This window comes from Micromys minutus (assembly GCF_963924665.1).
Source record: "Micromys minutus genome assembly, chromosome: 26".
NCBI lineage: Eukaryota > Metazoa > Chordata > Mammalia > Rodentia > Muridae > Micromys > Micromys minutus.
In genome coordinates, this window is record NC_137961.1 from 22,338,717 (window position 1) to 22,359,051 (window position 20,335).

The 20,335-nt window shown below is 35.0% G+C and overlaps 1 protein-coding gene across 1 annotated transcript in view; it reads right to left on the minus strand.

Annotated features, from left to right (window-relative positions):
- The window catches only part of CNBD1 (cyclic nucleotide binding domain containing 1), a gene marked incomplete at both ends in the record, with an annotated part of 312,854 nt that overhangs the window by 255,005 nt on the left and 37,514 nt on the right, over window positions 1-20,335 (minus strand). Inside the window, one exon of the mRNA XM_080938558.1 lies at window positions 961-1,116. Within this exon, the coding sequence (XP_080794684.1) occupies window positions 961-1,116 (156 nt within the window). The remainder of the gene's footprint in view (window positions 1-960; window positions 1,117-20,335) is intronic.

The following is a 20,335-nucleotide window of genomic DNA, read 5'->3' on the forward strand; positions in this document are numbered from 1 at the left end:
GGTAGGAACATTGACATACTAAACAGAGCAGAAACACTATGGCCTAAAGATAAAAAGATGAAAATAAGATGAAAAAGAGACACATGGATACACACACACACACACACACACACACACACACACACACACACACAGAGAGAGAGAGAGAGAGAGAGAGAGAGATCAAAATGCACATTATTTAAGCTACTCAGTATATAGTAATTTAATAAACAACAACAATAATACCAATGCACTAGTATTAAGTAGGCAAACATATTATAGAAGTGCAAATACTGATTTTAGCACCCAGATTGTTGTAATAACTCATTACATCTGCCTCAAAGAACCACCATGAGAACTAGATGTATGCATATCAACATATAGATATGTAACAACAACTAATGATGTATGTATATAAACATATAGTTCTATAACAACAATTAATTAAAAGGAGGCCATGAATTTGAAAGAGAGTGAAGAGAGCTATATGGGAAAATTTAGAGGAAGGAAGAAGTGTTAGATGATGTAATTATATTACAATCTCATTTTCTTCCCTGTCCTTGTGTCTCTCTACCACTAAGCAGTTGTGTCCCAGTTACAAGAGAAAATGCTCCAGGAAATGACAGGAAATAAAATTTAAGTGTATTTAAAGGATCTGTGATGGAAAACCAGTTTAAGTTCTGTGAAAAGCCATCAAGTATTGAAAAACTAATGAAGGCAGAAGCATAATTTTTCCTTAACATGAGTACAGACTACATGTTTTTCTCACAATATGAAACTGAAAATGGGAGCTATCCACAGCTAGGCATAAATATTGAGTTTATGGAGGCTGTTGTCATAGAACATTCTCCAGGAATTCCACTTCTGATCACCTCACTCATGCTAAGTCATGAATAACACACATCTGTTTTCAAGCAAAACTAAAAGGAACTAATCACAACAGTCTTCAGCAAAATAAATTGCTCCATTAAGAATACTTACAGCTTCTTTAAGATAGCTAAGAATGCCAGGTACTTGGCTGCGGATACTTCTTCTTTATCAATACTAGGGCCACCACGTGCTTCTCTGAGATATAGAGATATGTTGTGTGATGTATCAGTTTGGGGTTTCTTTTCTTCTACCTTTGGAGAAGATTTTCTGAACAAAGAAAAATAATATTTCACAATACATAAAAATTTTCCATAGAGTTTTACTTTACTCTCAATAGTAGAAATACATCATCTATCAACAAACTGACATTTAAATAGCATTGTTCCTTTTTTAAGATTTATTTTATATATAAGTACACTATAGCTGTCTTCGGACACACATCAGTTCATTACCAATGGTTGTGAGCCACCCTGTGGTCACCAGGATTTGAAATCAGGACCTCTGGAAGAACAGTCAGTTGTCCTAACCACTGAGCAGTCTCTCCAGCCCAATAGCATTGTTTCTTATTGCTTTCATTTTAATCAGTCACTAATATAGTTTTAATTATACTGCCTCCATTGTACCCTAAGTTTAGAAGTTAATGCATTTGTTTTCACCACTCATAATTTGATTATGTTATAACTTGTAAACCTTTAGAATATTATATAATTCAAGGAAAATTTTCAAAACAAAAATTACCTTTCCCTTCCCACACAGCATAGCTATTTATCAATAGTTTTGCCACATAGAACAATTTGTTAATTGTCATTTCAAAATTATAAACTACAAGCATCTAAAAAGTAGTCATCACAACCATTTTTATTTTCTATGGCTTATTGTACACTTCAGTCCTCCAATAAATGTAGAAAGTAGTGATAATTTCAACTATTTTTTGTTTATTTTCTCAAGTTTTTATGTTGAGTTTCTGAAATCATAATAAGAGACTAAAATGCAATGTTTACATTTAGAAAGAAAATAGGGGATAAAATAAACAAAGCAGGCACAAATTAAATCCTGAAAATAGATTAGGTCATTTATATAATTGGAAACAATTTAGAAGTTAAGTAGACCGTATGTGGAAAAAGAACAATAAACTATCCCATTAATATCTTGCATTTACTGCATTATTAAGTGTTCTGGTTCCTCTGCCTTGCATTATATACACATTATCTCATTAAAGTGACACCAACACTTCTCTAACATTTATAAATTAAGGAAATTTCAGAAGCTGTACTATTTCTTCAGAAATAGACAAGTAAAGAGATAGAGATATGAAACAACAACAAAAAGTAGAGACAAAGAAGCAACACAGATCTAGTTTCCCTAGCTGGGCACCGGTTTCTGTTCTCTGTAGAAGAGCATTGCCTAGTCCTGCAATGATTTGCTGTGCCCCTCTGTTGGGAAGGGGAATGGGGAAGGATCTGTGTGAGGGGGAAGAAGATGGGGTGTTGATATTGGAATGTGAAGTGAATAGATTAATTAATAAAAAAAAGAAAAAATATTATCTCATTAGATGCAGAAAAGACCTTTGACAAAATCCAATACCTCTTAATGATAAAATTTCTGAAGAGACTAGATAATCAAGGGACAACTATAAAGGCAGTTTACCGCAAGCCCACAGCCAACATCAGCCTAAGTGGCATTTTCTTAATTATCTTTTCTCTCAGACAACCTTAGAGTGCATCAGGTTGACATAAAATTATTCATCATGCAGATTCATATCAAAATATATACAGGACAAAACAGATGGATATCAAGAAAGCAATTCAATTAAAAAGTGGGTACAGATATGAACAGACTATCCACCTAAGAAGAAATACAAAGTGGTAAGAAACACCAAAGAAATGTTCAACACCTTTGTTATCAGAGAAATGCAAATGAAAACTACTTTGAGATTTCACCTTATACCAGACAGATCTACAAAGATCTGTAAAGCAAATGACAGCTCGTGCTGACAGGATGAGGAGTAAGGGGAACAGTCATTGATTGCTGGTGGAGTGCAAACTTGTGGAGCTACTTTAGAAATAAGAGTGTGGTTTCCTAGGAACATGAGACTCCATCCACCTGAAATTTCAGATATGCCACTATTGGCCATACACCCAAAGGATTCTAAATTTCCTTGCAGAGACACTTGCTTAGCCATGTTCATTGACGGTTTGTTTATAATAAGAAGAAATTGAAAACAAAATAGATATTCATCACTGGATAAATGTATAACATTTACAACATGATACATTTTAACAATGTATTATTACTAAGCAGTTTAAAAAAATTATGAAGTTCACAGTTAAATGGATGGAGCTAGAAAAACATATCTCAAGTAAAGTAATATAGACCCCAGTAGATAAATATAGTGTTTATTCATTTACACGAGGGTATATAACCATAGAAGTTAAGTATAGAATGAGTTACTGGGAGGTTGGCTGAACCATTCTTGGAAGGGGAAATTGAATGGATAGTGATGGGCAGATGGAGGGTGGTGCTAGATTGGGAAGATAATGGGGAGTGATGAAAAGGCATGGTGAGCAAGGATACACAGAGAGGGAAAGTTAAAATTAAAGAAAATTTGAAGGCCATATAAAAAACAAACACTTTTAGAGCTTCCTAAATACATTTATATATGAAGCTGATCTAAAAAAAAATCACAAAATGGGTGATTTGCAGTCCAAACTGGATAACTCTCATCACCAAATGAAGTTTTCAGTTTTGGAACTGGGTACATATGAGTGAATTTTTAAAGAAACAGGCTCCATAGGAATCATCAAACAACCCCTGGTTACTGCTAGTTCTATTGCTTGTTCAAAACTGATGGTAACATCCTTTTGTTGAAGACCACAGCTTTATAACTTAATCGATACAGTGAAAGCCAAGTGATTGCATACTTGGAACCTTCTTCACCCATACAAACTTGTTTATGTTACTGGAAGGCACTATGTACAGTAACCAAAGGAAAAAGGTAACTCCAACATAGCTACAAACCCTTTAATCTATTATGCCCACAAAATGCATTCGCTCAGTTGTCCACAAAGCTAATAGGACAAATATCAGACTGGATTTAAGCCTACTCAATGAAAAGGAATCTATTTCAGACGCTACTCAAGTAACCAACATCCTGAAGCTAGATAAGTCATGGTCCTAATGGAAAAATAAATATTTCTGTTATATTGAAGGGATAAAACCATATAATGACTCCCAATAATATTTTGCTTTACTCATAGATATGTGCCCTGCTCAGCAATCATCAGAGAAGCTTTCTCCTGCAGTAGACGGGAATGAATAGAGATTCACAAGAGATTGAAAGATTCGGTCCTGAATTGAAACCTTCCATCAAATGCATATCATCTGGGGTCAAGAAACCCTGTGAAAGTGGAAGGCAAGAAGAATGTAGTATGCAATGGGGCTGGAGAATACCAAGAACACACATCTGGACAAAAACACATATGAAATCACAGAGACGGTGATAGCATACACAGGCCTGCACAGGTCTGACCTATACAGGAAGCTACATAGGCATGAAGAGGGAAAGTAGACAAAAATCTCTCACTTTCTGGGTTAGCCCAGCAATTATCTCAAACTGATAACCACTCCCAAAAGAAAAACTATTTGTCTCCAAGGGAGTCTCAGTGTGTATGAAAACCACTCTTAAGGCCAGGCTCCTTGCCTGCCAATAAATAGAAAACACAAAACCAACTCAATGGCATGTTGAACATTCTTTACCTCATAATGATTTGTCAGGAGTCTGTACTTTCCTTTATAATTTTATAGTTTAACTTACAGGTTAGTTTTTGTATCTATAATGTTCCCAGTTTTGTGTTCTAATGGCATTTCAGTATGTGTGAATTTGTGTGTTTCTGTGTCTACATGTGTTTCTTGAGTCTTTTTCTTCTATGTTCCATTCCAATTTGGTTGATTTAATTTTATCTCATCTTATTTTATTATTATTGTACAGATGTCTATCTTCTGGTGATCAAGATTAAAAAAAGAATGTGAACTTTGATAGGTAAAGAACATAGGGGGCCTAAGTGAAGTCAGAGTAGGGAAAACTGTATTAAGAAAATGTATAAAAAGTATTTTCAATAAAAAATATCAATGTCTGAATTCAGAGATGAATCAACGGGTAAGACCACTTGCCATAGAAATAAGAAAACCTGAGTTTATATTTTCAAGACCAATGTCAAAAGCCAGGCAGGAATACTAATTAATGTTTGTAATCACAGCATTTTAGGACTAGGGGAAAAAGATCCAGGGAGCTCTTTGGCCAATCAGTCCCGCTAAATAAGATATGCTTCAGATGCAGTGAAACTGTCTCAAAATAATAAAAAACTGAAGTTCTTCTCTGGTCTCCACATGCACTTACACATGCAAATACACATGCATGAACCACACAGACCACACAAAGAAGAAAAGAAGCAAGCAAGCAAGAAATAATATATAAAACAAGTAGAGATTATGTTTACTTTCTAAGAAGATATACAGAAAACATGTAGATTACAGGTTTTCAGAGGCTCTCACAGTTTCATCAGGACTGGTGACCTGCCCATAGGTTGTTGGTCTCCCAGAAAAGCCACAGGAGGGCTCTTTCTCCTGAGCCCAGGGGTAAGTACACACTACCTCTATCTGTCTATCCCAGGAGAGGATGCCTGGACCTCTCAGTGCACAGGTAGCAGTGCTGCCTGGGAAACAGACAGTTCCTGCCCAAGGACAGAGCCACCCCAGTTGCATCAGGACTGGGCACTGCCATCAGAATTCTCAGGCTACCCAGAGAGCTGAACACTTATGAGCAATCTCTCTCTTTGGAGACCCTGGGCCCACAGACCCCCAGGAGAGATCACCAGTCAGAGCACCTAGCATCACCTACAACAAGATGGCAAGAGGCAAGCAAGAGAACCTAAGAAACAGAAACCAAGTCAACCTGGCAAGATCAGAACCCAGTTCTCCCATCACAGAAAATAGTGGGTACAACTAACCAGAAAAAACATGAATTAGACTTACCATGATACTTTATGATAATGATGGAGATCCTTGAGGACCACATTAAATAAAACACTTAAAGAAGTACAGGAAACCAAAGAGAACACATGCAAACAAGTTGAAGCCCTTAAAGATGAAACACAAAAATTACTAAAGCACAACAAATAGGTGACGGGATTAAAAACAGAAATAGAAGCAATGAAGAAATCATAAAAGGAGACAACTCTGAAGTTGGAAAACCTTGGAAAAATATTGGGGTCATAGCTGCAAGCATCGCCGACAGAATACAAGAAATGAAAGACAGAATCTCAGAGGCAGAAGATACCATAAAGTACGTTGACAAAACAGTCAGAGATAAAGCAAAAATAAAAAATCTTCTAAACCAAAACATCCAGGAAATGTGGGACACAAAGGAGTAGACCAAACCTAAGGATAATAGAATAGAGCGAAGACTCCTAACTAAAAGGCACAGTAAATATCTTCAACAAAATTATAGAAAAAAAACCTTCCCTAACCTAAAGAGATGACCACAGACACAAAAGAAAACTACAGAACCCCAAATGAACTGGACCAGAAAAGAAATTCTTCCAGACACATAATAGTCAAAACAACAAATGTTCAAAACAAAGAAAGAATACTAAGAGCAGTAAGGGGGAAAGGACAGGTAACACACCATATAAAGGCAGACTGATCAGAATTATACCAGACCTCTCTACAGAGACTATGAAAGCTAGAAGATCCTGGACTAATGACATACATACACTAAGAGAACACAAATGGTATCCCAGGTTACTATATCCAGCAAAATTCTAAATTACCATAGATGGAAAAGCCAAGATATACCAGGACAACAACAAATTTACAAAATATCTGTCCACAAATCCAGCCCTACAAAGGATAATGATGAAAAACTCTACCACAAAGAGGGAAACTTCAACCTAGGAAAAGAAAAAAAAATCTTGCAACAACTCCAAAGAAGAAAAGCACATGAATATATTTCTACCTCTAAGAACAAAAAAAAAAAAAAAAAGCAAAAGCAGGAAACAACAATCACTATTCCTTAATACATCTTAACATCAATGAACTCAATTCCCCACTAAAAAGTCATAGATGATCAGACTGGATATAAAAACAGGATTCAGCATTTTAATGCATACAGGAAACTCATCTCAGCAACAAAGACAGGTACTATCTCAGAGTAAAAGTTTGGAAAAAAAAAACTTTTCAAGCAAATGGTCTTAGGAAACAAGCTGTAGTAGCCGTACTACTAATGAATAAAATAGATTTTCAACCATGAGTTATCAAAAAAGTTGAGGAAGGCTGCTTCATACTCATCAAAGGAAAAATCTATCAGGATGAACCCTCAATCCTAAACATCTATGCTCCAAATACAAGGGCACCCACATCCATAAAAGAAACTCTACTAAAATCAAAGCATATATTATACCACACAAAACAATAGTGGGAGACCTCAACACACCACTCTCATCAATGGACAGTTCATGGAAGCAGAGACTGAACAGAGACACAGTGAAACTGACAAAATTTGTGAAACAAATAGATTTAACAGACATCTATAGAGTATTTCATCCTAAAACAAAAACATATACCTTCTTCTCAGCACCTCTTGCCACCTTCTCCAAAACTGACCATATGTATATTCAGGCACAAAACAGGCCTCAACAGGTAGAAGAAGATCAAAATAATCTCATGCATACTATCAGATCACCATGAAATAAGGCTGGTCTTCAATAACAACAAAAACAACAAAAAACCCACAAACACATAGAACACAATGCTCTATTCAATGATGGCATAGTTAAAGAAAAAATAAAGAAAGAAATCATAAACTTTTTATAATTTAAGGAAAATGAAGGCACAGCATACCCAAATTTATGAGACACAATGAACGCAGTGCTAAGAGGAAAACTCATAGCTTTAAGTGCCTCCAAAAAGAAACTGGAGAGAGCAGACACTAACATCTTGACAGCACACCTGAAAGCTCTAGAACAAAAAGAAGCAGATAAAACCAAGGAGAGTACACAGCAGGAAATAATAAAGCTTAGAGTTGAAATCAATCTAATAGAAACAAAAAGATCTATACAAAAAATCAACCAAACCAAGTGCTGGTTCTTTAAGAAAATCAACAAGATCGATAAACCCTTACCCAGATTAATCAGAGGGTGCAAAGAGAGTATTCAAATTGACAAAATCACAAATCACAGGGGAGAAATTACAACAGAAACTGAGTAAATTCAAGAAATTATCAGATCCTACTACAAAAGCCTATACTCAACAAAACTGTAAAAAATCTAGAGGAAATGGACAATTTTCTAGACAGACACCAAACACCAAAGTTAAATCAGAATCAGACAAACCATCTAAAGAGCCCCACAACCCCTAAAGAAATAGAATCAGTCATCAAAAGACTTCCAACCAAAAAGAAAATAGAAAAAAGTCCAGGACCTGACAGGTTTAGTGCAGAATTCTATCAGACCTTCATGGAAGACCTAGTAGCAGTACTCTACAAACTATTCGACAAATTAGAAACAAAGGGAACACTACCCAACTCATTCTTTGATGCCACAATGATGCTCATTCCTAAACCACACAAAGACTCTACAAAGAAAAAAACTTTAGACCAATTTCTCTCATAAAAATTGATGAAAAAATACTTAATAAAATTCATGCAAACAGAATTCTGGAACACATCAAAAGGACCATTCACCATGATCAAGTAGGCATCATTACAGAAATGCACGGATGGTTCAATGCATGGAAATTCATCAACATAATCCATTATATAAACAAACTCAAAGAAAAAAGCCACATGATCATCTCTTTAGAATCTGAGAAATCATTTGACAAAATTCAACACACCTTCATCTTAAAGTCTTGGAAAGATCAGGAATTTAAGGCTCATACTTAAACGTAGTAAAAGCAATATACAGCAAACCAGTAACCAACATCAAATTAAATTTTGAGAAATATGAAACAATCCCACTAAAGTCAGGGACTAGACAAGGCTGCACACTTTTGCCCTATATATTCAATATGGTACTGAAAGAACTAGTCCGAGAAATCAGACAGAAGAAAAGATCAAAGGGATGCAAACTGGAAAGTGAGAAGTCAAAATATCACTATTTGCAGAAGATATGATAGTATACTTAAATGACCTCAAAAATTCTACCAAAGAACTTTTACAGCTGATAAAGAGCTTCCGCAAACTGGCTGGATATAAAATTATCTCAAATAAATCAGTAACCTTTATTCAAATGATAAACAGGCTGAGAAAGAAATTAGAAGGTCAACACTCTTCACAACAGTCACAAAGTATATAAAATACCTTTGGGGTTCCCTATCCATGAAGTGAAGGATCTGTGTAACAAGAACTTCAAGCCTCTGAAGAAGGAAATTGAAGAAGATCTCAGAAGGGAGAAAGATCTTCCATGCTCCTGGATTGGAAGAACCAACATAGTAAAAATGGCCATCTTAACTAAGGCAGTCTGTAGTCTCAATGCAATCCCAATCAAAATTCCAACTCAATTCTTTATAGAGTTAGAAAGAGCAATTTTTAAATTCATCTGGACTAACAAAAAAAAAAAAACCTAGAATAGCAAAATCAATTCTCAACAATAAAAAACCTTTTGGGGGAATCACTATCCCTAACCTCAAGCTATTTTATGGATCAATAGTGATAAAACTACATTGTATTGGTACAGAGACAGGTAGGTAGATGGAACAAAATCAAAGACCCAGAAATGAACACACACACACTTATGGTCACTTTGATCTTTGACAAAGAAGCTAAAAACATTCAATGGAAAAAGGACAACCTATTCAACAAATATTGCTGGTTCAACTGGCAGTCAGCATGCAGAAGAATGCAAATTTATCTTTCCTTATCTCCTTGTACAATGCTCAAGTCCAAGTAGCTCAAAGACCTCCACATAAAATCAGGTACACTGAATCTAACAGAACAAAAAGTGAGAAAGAACTTTGAACACTTAGGCACAGGGAGAAATTTCCTGAACAGAATACCAATAGCTTATGCTCTAAGATCAAGAACTGAAAAATGGAACCTCATAACATTTCAAAGATTCTGTAAGCAAAGAACAATGTCAAAAAGACAAAAGGTCAACCAACAGATTGGGAAAAGATCTTAACCAATCCTATATCTGATAGAGGGATAGTATCCAATATTTACAAAGAACACAAGAAATTAAACTCTAGATGATCAAATAGTCCTATTTAAAAAGAATGGGATAGTGCTAAACAAAGAATTCTCAATTAAGGAATATCAAATAGCTGAGAAGCACATAAAAAATTCTCAACATCACTAGTCATTAGAGAAATGCAAATTAAAACAATCCTAAAATTTCACCTCACACCAGTTAGAATGGCTAAGATCAAAATCTTAGGTGACAGCAGATTCTGGTAAGGATATGGAGAAAAAGTAACACTCCTCCAATCTTGGTGGGATTGCAAACTGGTATAACCACTCTGTAACCCATTGTACATTTCTTCAGAAAATTGGACATAGTACTACCTGAGGACCCAAGCAATACCACACCTAGGCATATACTCAGAGGAGAAACATAGATCATTTGAATAGAATCAAGTTCTGATATATGATTCCTTGCAACTACAGCCACCTGAAATTTGAGAAACACACAAAAATGTATTAGAGACATAAAAGCTATCTGCTAACAAATAGTGCTGTGGAAACTAGATATATAGATGTAAAAAAATGAAAGTTTATGTTTACACATCATTTTGCATAAAAAGCATCTTCAAGTAGGTCATGGATTTCAACATAAGGCCTAAATACAGAAACTACTAGAGAACAAATTGGGGTGCTTTCAACCTGTAGGGAATCTCTGACTAGACTGTGGTCACACAGGAAATAGAAAAACAATCAAAAGAAGTTACCTCAAGAAACCAAATTGTACAATAAAAGAAGTCCGGCAATTGAAAACACTACCCATGGAATGAAAGAAAGACTTTGCCGGCTGTGAATGGCAGAGAATCTTTGTCCAGATTATATGGGGGGGGGGGAATAAAAAAAGAGTAAACAAGAAAATAAGCAACCAATTAAAATAGCTTTGAAACTAAGTCAGGAGTTCTCAAGAAAAAAAAATACCAATGACTGCTTAGGAAACAGTTTGAAAAGACACTTTTGACCATAAGACTTCATTTCTTCTCTGTTTCTCTGGCATAAAATATTATGAAACTAGAATAGTTCTAAACTCAAACAGCTCCTGTAGTAGACTCTTTGCTTATCAGATGTTACCATACTTGGGTTTTAAAAACACTTTGTAATTTTGTTGTTTTTGTTTTCATTTTGTTTGTTTTGTTTTGGCTTCCTTGTCCAGATAGATAGATAGATAGATAGATAGATAGATAGATAGATAGATAGATAGATAGATAGATAGATAGATAGTAGATAGATAGACAGACAGAGAGACAGACAGACAGACAGACAGGCAGGCAGGCAGGTAGGTAGGTAGGTAGGTAGGTAGGTAGATAGGTAGAGATAGAGATGGAAATATTATGAATAACAAATCAAAGTAGAGCACACAATAGAGCACTTTTACACAATAGAGTTATAAACCTGTAGGTATTCAAATCCTGTCTGATACAGAGAACTAAAATTTTACTGGCAGATTTATTTTTTTTCTCTTAAATGCTTTCACCTCTATGCCCAGTGGTCAGTTCCTAATAGTGGATGAATTCTTCAGTCATCTCATGGATCCCCTTAATTCTTGTCTTTTTTTCTATACTTCACTTCTAAAATTTTCTACAGCTCCAAATTAGAATGTTTTGATCACATAGGACACCTTAGAACTTACCATCCCCCAGCCCCCAGCCCCTATGCATACATATACTTCTAAACACAACCCTCATAACAAAGGCAACAGTGAATACATTTTTAGCACAATTTACCTCACACATTTATAGTCACAATTCTAATGGCAAAAACATTATTAAAGAATCAGACCTTAACTTTGTTGTGTTTTCTAGCTTAATGCCAAAAAATCCCACCCATATAGGTGATTTCTAAATATTGTCATACCTTACCATAATGCACTAGTCTGTCCTGAGCTTTATTTTGCACAGGAATGTCTTTGATTTTTGACCCAAGGAAGAATACAAATGTAGTATTAAAACAACTAGTGAAATATCTATAAACTTTCATAAAATAAAGTTCTTATGATAAACAAAAGCAATGTTGAAGATTCTCTGAGCTCATAGACTGCTCAGTGGTTAAGGGCATCAGTCGGAGGAGAGGCCCTTGTTCCTGGGTAGGAGTGCTCTAGTGTAGGTGGAAAGGCAGAAGTGGGTGGGAGGAGAAGCATCCTCATAGAAGCAGGGGGGGGGGGGGATGGGATAAGGGATTTACAGAGGAGAAATCAGGAAAGATAACATTTGAAATGTAAACAAACAACAACAATAATAAAAAGAGCACTGTTCGTTCTTTCTGTGGACACAGATTCAATTCTCAGCACCCACATGTTGGTTCACAACTATAATTGTGATTCCAAGGGATCCAATGAATTCTTCCCGACTCTGAAGATGTAGAATGTTTGTGGTGCACAGACATATATGCAAACAAATACTCACACATATAGAAAATAAATCTATAAAGTATAAAGAAAATAAATCTCAAAAATATAAATATAAGACTGGCTGACTGATTAGAACTTTATGATTCTGCAAAGGTGAAATGTGGCATACGTAGAGCCAAAGTATCCTGGGCTAACTTTACTTCCATTGCAGCTATTCACTGCCTACCCATGTCTGGCCTGACATCTTTCAATTATCAGATAAAACATTTAAAGTAGATTAACAGAGCACTAACTCTACCAACCCAAAAGCTAAAATTAATATGTAGAATTGATAGCAGAGGCTTTATTACCTTGCTGTAATCTACTACCAGATTTTTTTCCAATATATATGGAAATTGACTTGTAGCAATTTGTGTGCGTGTGTGTGTGTGTGTTGTACATGTATATGTCTGTATATGTGACAATGTATGTGTGGAGAGAACTGTTTGCATGTGACATATATGTATGTGTCTGTGTTTGCATGTTTCTATATGTATATAGAGGAATGTGTTTATGCATGTATGTGTGTGATGTATATGTATATGTATATGATGTATATGTATATGTATATGATGTATATGTGTATGTATATGTGCATGTATATGTATATGTATATGTATATGTATATGTATATGTATATGTATATGTATATGTATATGTATATGTATATGTATATGTATATGTATATGTATATGTATATGTATATGTATATGTATATGTATATGTATATGTATATGTATATGTATATATGTATGTATATGTGTATGTGTATGTATACGTATGTATATGTATATATGTATATGTATGTCTCTGCGTGCATCTATGTGTGTGTAGGGGAGTGTTTTGTGTGTAGTGTATAAGGGTTTGGGTGTATGTGTTTGGCCTTATCTGAAGGCTTTATAAGGCCATTCATCCATGCATCTCTGTCTGTTTCTGTAAGAAACAGTCTGTACAATGATTTGACAGCTCTCAACCAGTCACACTCCATGTTACATCTTTTACACTGAGCTAAATCACATGATGGGAATTCATTCACCAGTCCAAAAATGTTACAAAAAGCCAGACTTTTATTTTGAAATTGTTGGGAAACTCCTCAGAAAGACTGCTCAGCGATCATGTCTTGAGACAAGGCTACCCTCCAAAAATACTACACTGGACTCACCCTGCGGTCTCCTTCATATTCATATTTTAATCTCTCCTACTATTCCCATTCTTAATGAAGCTCTTCTCTAACAGTTAAATTGGAACATGTTGTTTCCTCTACATCTCCATCTTGTCTAGATAATCTCTGTATACCATATAGTTTCTCTCTAATATTCTCCTACCCACCTTTAGACCCAACCATGGCCTGGATACCCATCCATCAACTTTGTTGATGCAGAGTTGTGTCAGCTGCAATTGTAAACTACCTACATGGGTTTTCCTTTGTTATGTTTAACTTTGAGTATAAAAGGACTTTCATAGTCATCAAATTGCTTATAGGTTAGAACAAGTTATTCAAAGAACAATGAATTCATGCTCCCTTGCGTGGCCACTTATATTTGGCATAGACTAAACTCTCTCTCTCTCTCTCTCTCTCTCTCTCTCTCTCTCTCTCTCTCTCTCTCTTCCCCCCCCCCCCTCTCTCTCTCAGGCCCTTTGAGATGAAAGGTATTTTGTGCAGCTCATCCATTTTGTTCTGTTCATAATAATTTCCAAAAGATCCAAATGTTTCCTTTGTGATCACCTTTTCCTTTTCTATCTTTATTTCTAGTCACCACCCTCATCTTTAAATACCCAGGGGACAAATTATCTATAAGTATTAATTTTTAAAAAATTAAAAAATATATATCCTGGAAGCAAATACCAAATTGAGTGATTCTGATAGCAACTAAAAATGTCTTGCCATTATTTAGATAATCAACAACAGACAATGTCACCCATGGTTTTCTTTGTTTCTTTCCCCATCTCTCAGTCAACTTTTGAGTGTTCCTGAAATGCCTTACTTGAGGTTCCTACACACACTCTGATATCATGCAACGCCACCTTTCTGTGGGCTTCTTTGGCATGTCATCCTGCATTATCATTCCTTACTCAGAGCCTGTCAACAGTGCCAAACTCTGATGTGGGGACTCTGGCTAGGTTGTATTTAGCACTTAGTTATTTCTCAGTATGCATTGTTCAAATGAAGAGATACATGATAAGGTATGGTCATGCTATCTCTTTTCAAGTAGTATGATTTTTATTTTTAGAGCACAACATTATAATTACTATGGCTCTAGCATTTTAGATACAAAGGAGAAAAATTCTCACTTAATAAACCTCAGAACTTCAAATATGATTTCTATGATCATAAATGGGCATTTTCAATAATGATAGTTTGAAATACATATGTCCCTTTCGATTAGTATATGGTTTAAATATTTATTAATGATTCTGAGGAAAGATTCAAGGTAGCATGTAATAAGTAGTCCTTGGATTGAACTGTATCATGTTGGTACCTTAAACAAGACTTGGGAGAAAGATGATTTAAATTACAAGCTCTCAAAGCAATTAAGCAGACATTCAAATCTTTTAGTTTATCAGAAATCATTTGTTTCAGGTTTCCCTTCCTTCATTTCTAAATATTTGTGTTTATTTTCTGATATTTTCTACAAATCACAATTTTAGAAAAAAATAAACTATCAAATCCATAGGTTCAGTGAACAAAATAACTATCTTCAAACATTTTTAGGAAATATAATATATATTAATATGTTTAATACATTAATATAATATGGAATTGCATATAACATATTTCTGGTAAGTTCTTTACTAATTTAATTCACATAAAACTTACATATGATATTACACCATGTAGATTTCTGAGCCCCAAGTCAAACAACAGTGTTACTCTAACCATTGGTGGGTTTAGTGAAAGCTTAAGTGACTATTCTTTGTTTTGACATAATTGGATAGCTTGTAAGTGATGGGTAACATGGCTGAATGATTATTCAAAATTATAGGCACCTGAGACATAAACCCAAAAGAGATCTCTGTACAGGCTGCCATTGTCATTTGAGAGTACTAGAAACGTTGTCTGTCTCACTGACAGGAACCATGAAAAAGACCAAAAAGTTTTTTCCCCAGAATTATATAATTAAAAGCTATATAAAACAGAGTAAGAAAACTGTTTCAAGATTTACTGGTACTACATGAGTTAGTCATAAACCTGGAAACTTCCACATCCTAAAGGCTACCTTGGTCTCTTCTTTCTTTAAATTAGCTTGCATTTAAGAGACTAGTCAGACTTTATTAAAACATTCTTATGGGAAAAAACTTCAAATTTCCATGTTGTGCATATTAAATGCAATGTATGACTTGCTACTAAGTTTGATAAAGTTACAGTTGTTTTTCAGTATGCATATGGAAATTTTTCATCAACTCCTAGAAAACAGCAATCAACCACAAACAACTTTTCTGACCAACCAGGTCCTATATGTTTCTTACCAAGTTATAGCTAGTAAATCCCTCAGATCTTCCTCTGCACAAAGCCTCTCAGGCTCTCCACATAGATACCCTAGCTGATTACAGGGAACCCTATTTTAGAGCACCACTCCAACCTGAAGGCTCTGCCCAGATAACTTGGAACCTACCCACAAAAAAGTCCACACCATTTAGCCATCTTATGCACAATTGCTCTAAGGTCTAACTGTGTGAGTCTACCTGATCCTCCTCTGCTCAAAATATCTCCAAGCTCCAACTTAGCCTCCAAACTTCAAGCTCAGACCAGGATGAATCTCTTTTCATACCAGCCCAGCCCACTGCGCACACCCGATTTCATTCCACCCAAGCTGTCTGATCCTTCAAGTCTTCCCTAGCCTGCAGATTCTGTGCTCTGACTCTGGTTGATATGCCCAAATCAGACACAGAACTAATAACAACAACAAAACTCAGATCTCACATAAAATTAAAATAATATGAAAGATCATAGCAATATTTACACCCTCTGATCCCCCACCAACACACAAAAAATTCCAACAATCCTATAACAATATTCACCAAAAGAATTGCCTGAATAAATGCTAGGGCACAAAATTTAAAAGAAAATTATAAGTTTTATCAACGAATAGATTGAGCTTGAAGAAGACATTAAGAAATGAATGAAGAAATACAGAGAGAAGAATCACTTTAATGATGTCATAGAAAACAGAAATATAAGGTAGTGGAAATGATCAAAAAGATCCAGGATTTGAGAAGAAATTTAAATGAAGATATAGAAACACTGAAGAGAACTCAAGCTTAATTAAATATAGAATTGGAAAAACGTCAGCAACACAACTATAAAACTTAAGAAAAAGACATAGTAAAATAAGTCAAGCATAAGAAAGACTACTGAGAGTTGAAGATAAAACAATCAAAAATATGAAGGAATATGTAGAAAATGAGAAACATCATAAAAAGACCAAGTTCTCTAACTACAGGCATAAACAAGGGAGAAGAATCCCAATCTGTGGCACAAAGATCTTCAAAAAAGCATAGAACAAAATTCCCCCAAACTAAGGAAAGACACATCTATATAGATACAAATAACAAAAAACAACAACAACAAAAAACATGTAGAACACCAAATACACAAAAATAAAAATAAATCTCAGTCACCTTAATAACTTAATAGTTAACATACTCCCAGGCTCATCTTCTCAAAAAAAATAGTTAACATAATAAGTATACATAAAAACAAAAGAGAACTTAACAGAACAAAGGAGCCCAAGGGATATGGGTATAGAGATGGAGAATAAAGCAACCAAAGCAAAGAATTTATTAGAATTCTGTTTGTAAACTTATTGCTGTGTGTGTTTGTGTGTGTGTGTGTGTGTACATATATATGTGTGTGTGTGTATATATATATATATATATATATATATATACAGTTATATGTAAATAAAGGGAAAACTATATAGAGTTTCAGCTCAGTTGTAGTGTTTATTTAGGATATCAAACCTCTGGTTTTAAAGTGCTATCATCTTTTTCTTCTCTCCCCTCTTTTGAAATGTCCATGAATTATGATCCACATATAAGCAACATAGTCCCATGTCCCCAGGTCCATCTGAAGTAGAATCTATATTTATTTAGAATAGACTTCCTTTGTCTCTATAGTGGATGATGTAGCTCCAGTAGTGCGTGCAATCACGATGATCTTCCTTGCCTGGGCCATTGTCCAGAGACTTGGGATTATAGGCATGAACCACCAGACCCAACTCAGAATCTCTGCTTACTTCCCCACAAAAGGTTTTGTGCATGCATGAAACTTTAGAAAGTATTAGTAGTTCTTTGGAGTGTTTGAAAATAAGCCTAAGAGTAAAACCAACGTTGTGTCATTGACTTTAAGGAACATTACTTCTACAAATACTCAACAAATCAAAAGTACCCATTGTTATATTAATTGATTAGGAGCCCTTTAGCAATTGGCCTTTTCTGTACTATAAGCTCCTAAGTAATAAGCTTCAACTTAAGATGAAATTAAACAAAAACATCAAAGAAGTAGAGTTTTGTAATGAATAGCTGGATATCAGCCATTAACAAATACCTAGCTTTGACTATGCAAAAGGTGATTTGAGAGGATCATGCCCATATAAGGTAGACGTCTGTGACACAATGAACCTTTTTAGTTTATTTTCTTGTTGCTATAATGAAATACCCTGGCAAAAAACAACCTGAGAACATAAATAGATTTTGTGGAAGGAGATGCGAAGACACAGCTTGAAGGTAAGGTGAAGTGAAAGTTTCTGGTTCCTCTAAAAACTCAGTTGTGTCTTACGATGTTTTCTAGACGCTGTCTTGTGAGAAATCTGTACCAGTGAATAGTTAAACTGCTTTGAGCTCTCAGTGGGTCACACTTGCTCTTTACCCACATAAGAGCTCTGGATTCATAAATGAAACACACTTACACACACACAGACAGAGAGAGAAAGGAAGAGAGAGAGAGAGAGAGAGAGAGAGAGAGAGAGAGAGACCTTACTAGCTCAATGGCAGGGCACTTCCTGAATGTCCCTGACCTAGCACACACAACCCTCCAGTATTCCTGAGTTAATACCTTTTAAAAATCTGTATTTCATCTCTGCTACCTAGACCCAATTCTGGATTCCTACATGTTAGTGGGCCTTTACCTCTGCTCTCTCAGCTTCCCTGTCATGGCATTGTGGTCTGTTCTATGTTCCTAACTGCTTTATGATTAATTAATGCTTGGCAGGGTGAAAGAGGCAGGACCTTTAGGTTTCCTGAGAAAGAAACACATGGAGAAAAAGGAGGGATTCCTCCCTGAGAGGAGCATAGAACAGATCGCACCATGACATGAAAGCAAAGAGAGTCTACTTAAAGGCCTGCTGACATGAAAGAATCCAGGATTGGCTCTGAGGTAGCAGAGATGAAATATAGATTTTAAAAGATATTAACTCAGGAATACTGAAGGGGAGTGTGTGCTAGCCGTGGGGACGTTCAGTAAGTGCCCGATCATTGAGCTAGTAAGGCATATTAAAAATGAAACCTACTGGGAGCTCCAAACAATTTAACTATTCACTGCTGCCGATCTCACACAAGACAGCTTCCAGAAAAATATCACATGACACTCCTGAGTTTTTAGAGAAACAAGACACTTCTATTTAACCCTACCTCCAAACTGTCTCTCTGCATCTCTCTCCACAAAAATCAGTTCACTTCCTGACAAATGTATTAAATGAAGTGCAGGAATTATGCTATTAAAATAGTCTCAGGAACTACTGCAAAATATTTTTCAGTGCATTGAGATACTGGCTTTAAACCAAAGACACAAATTTACAAAGTATAGAGTAGGCAAAGATCCATGATCAAGAGACTAAGATAAAAACTCTCCAGGTAATTCTACTCTGTCCTTTAAACTGATTATCATCATCCTAGAAGATATAACTTTCTCAATCTCCAGATATTTCTCCATCCTGCATCCTCTTATTGTGCAATTTGTCCTATGAATGAATACTGAATTTAAGTTCTAGTACTGAGCAGATTTTTTTTTCTTTTTAGTAAAAATGGCTCATAAACATCTTGTTCTGGAAATCAATGGAGGTTTATATATTACTATAGCTTTATCATTTTCCTTGTGCTACACATTTTGAGTTAGGATCAATTTTTCACAAATTCTATTAATACACTTGGTGATTGCACATTTAAATGATACATTTAAAAATTATTCTATATTTCTTCCTTTCTCATGACTAAACTAATGAAATTAACACTTTTTTAAAAGTAGGCAATTTAAGAAACATTTACTTAGAAATTACCCAAAACTTGATTTTTGTGAATATAGATGTTTTACAAGTCAAAATGCATCTAATAGTTAACTTAATATTTTGTCAAAATAATTCAATTTCTACTTTTGTTAACTCAATAATTATGAAGGTTCTGGAAGAAACGTCATGGCTAATCATTCAGCAGCACTGATGGTTCCCCCTCAGTGTGTATATTAATTTAATTTTCAGCCTCTTGGAAATTGCTTTTTTTTTTCAATGACAAGGGGAAAGCTACATCTAGTACAAGGGTATTCTTAACCTTCATCTGAAATCTTTATTAAAATATCTGCTACAGTTTTTATTTTATGCTGTACAATCTTTCTGGAACTAAAATGCTAAATTTTTGATCACTTTTTATAAAAATTAAATAGGCTGTATTCAAAATTGTAAATATACCTTAATTTTTACTTTGAAAAATAAGTGTCATTTTGAAGAAATTTATCATTGACAGATATTACTAAGTTCTGTATAAAATTATTAAATTCTCAATTGCTATCATTTGCTTTTACTCTTGAAATGTGCTAAAATATATACATTAATTAAATAATCTGTCATAGCCTTTAAAAGTATAGATGTTCATTAACC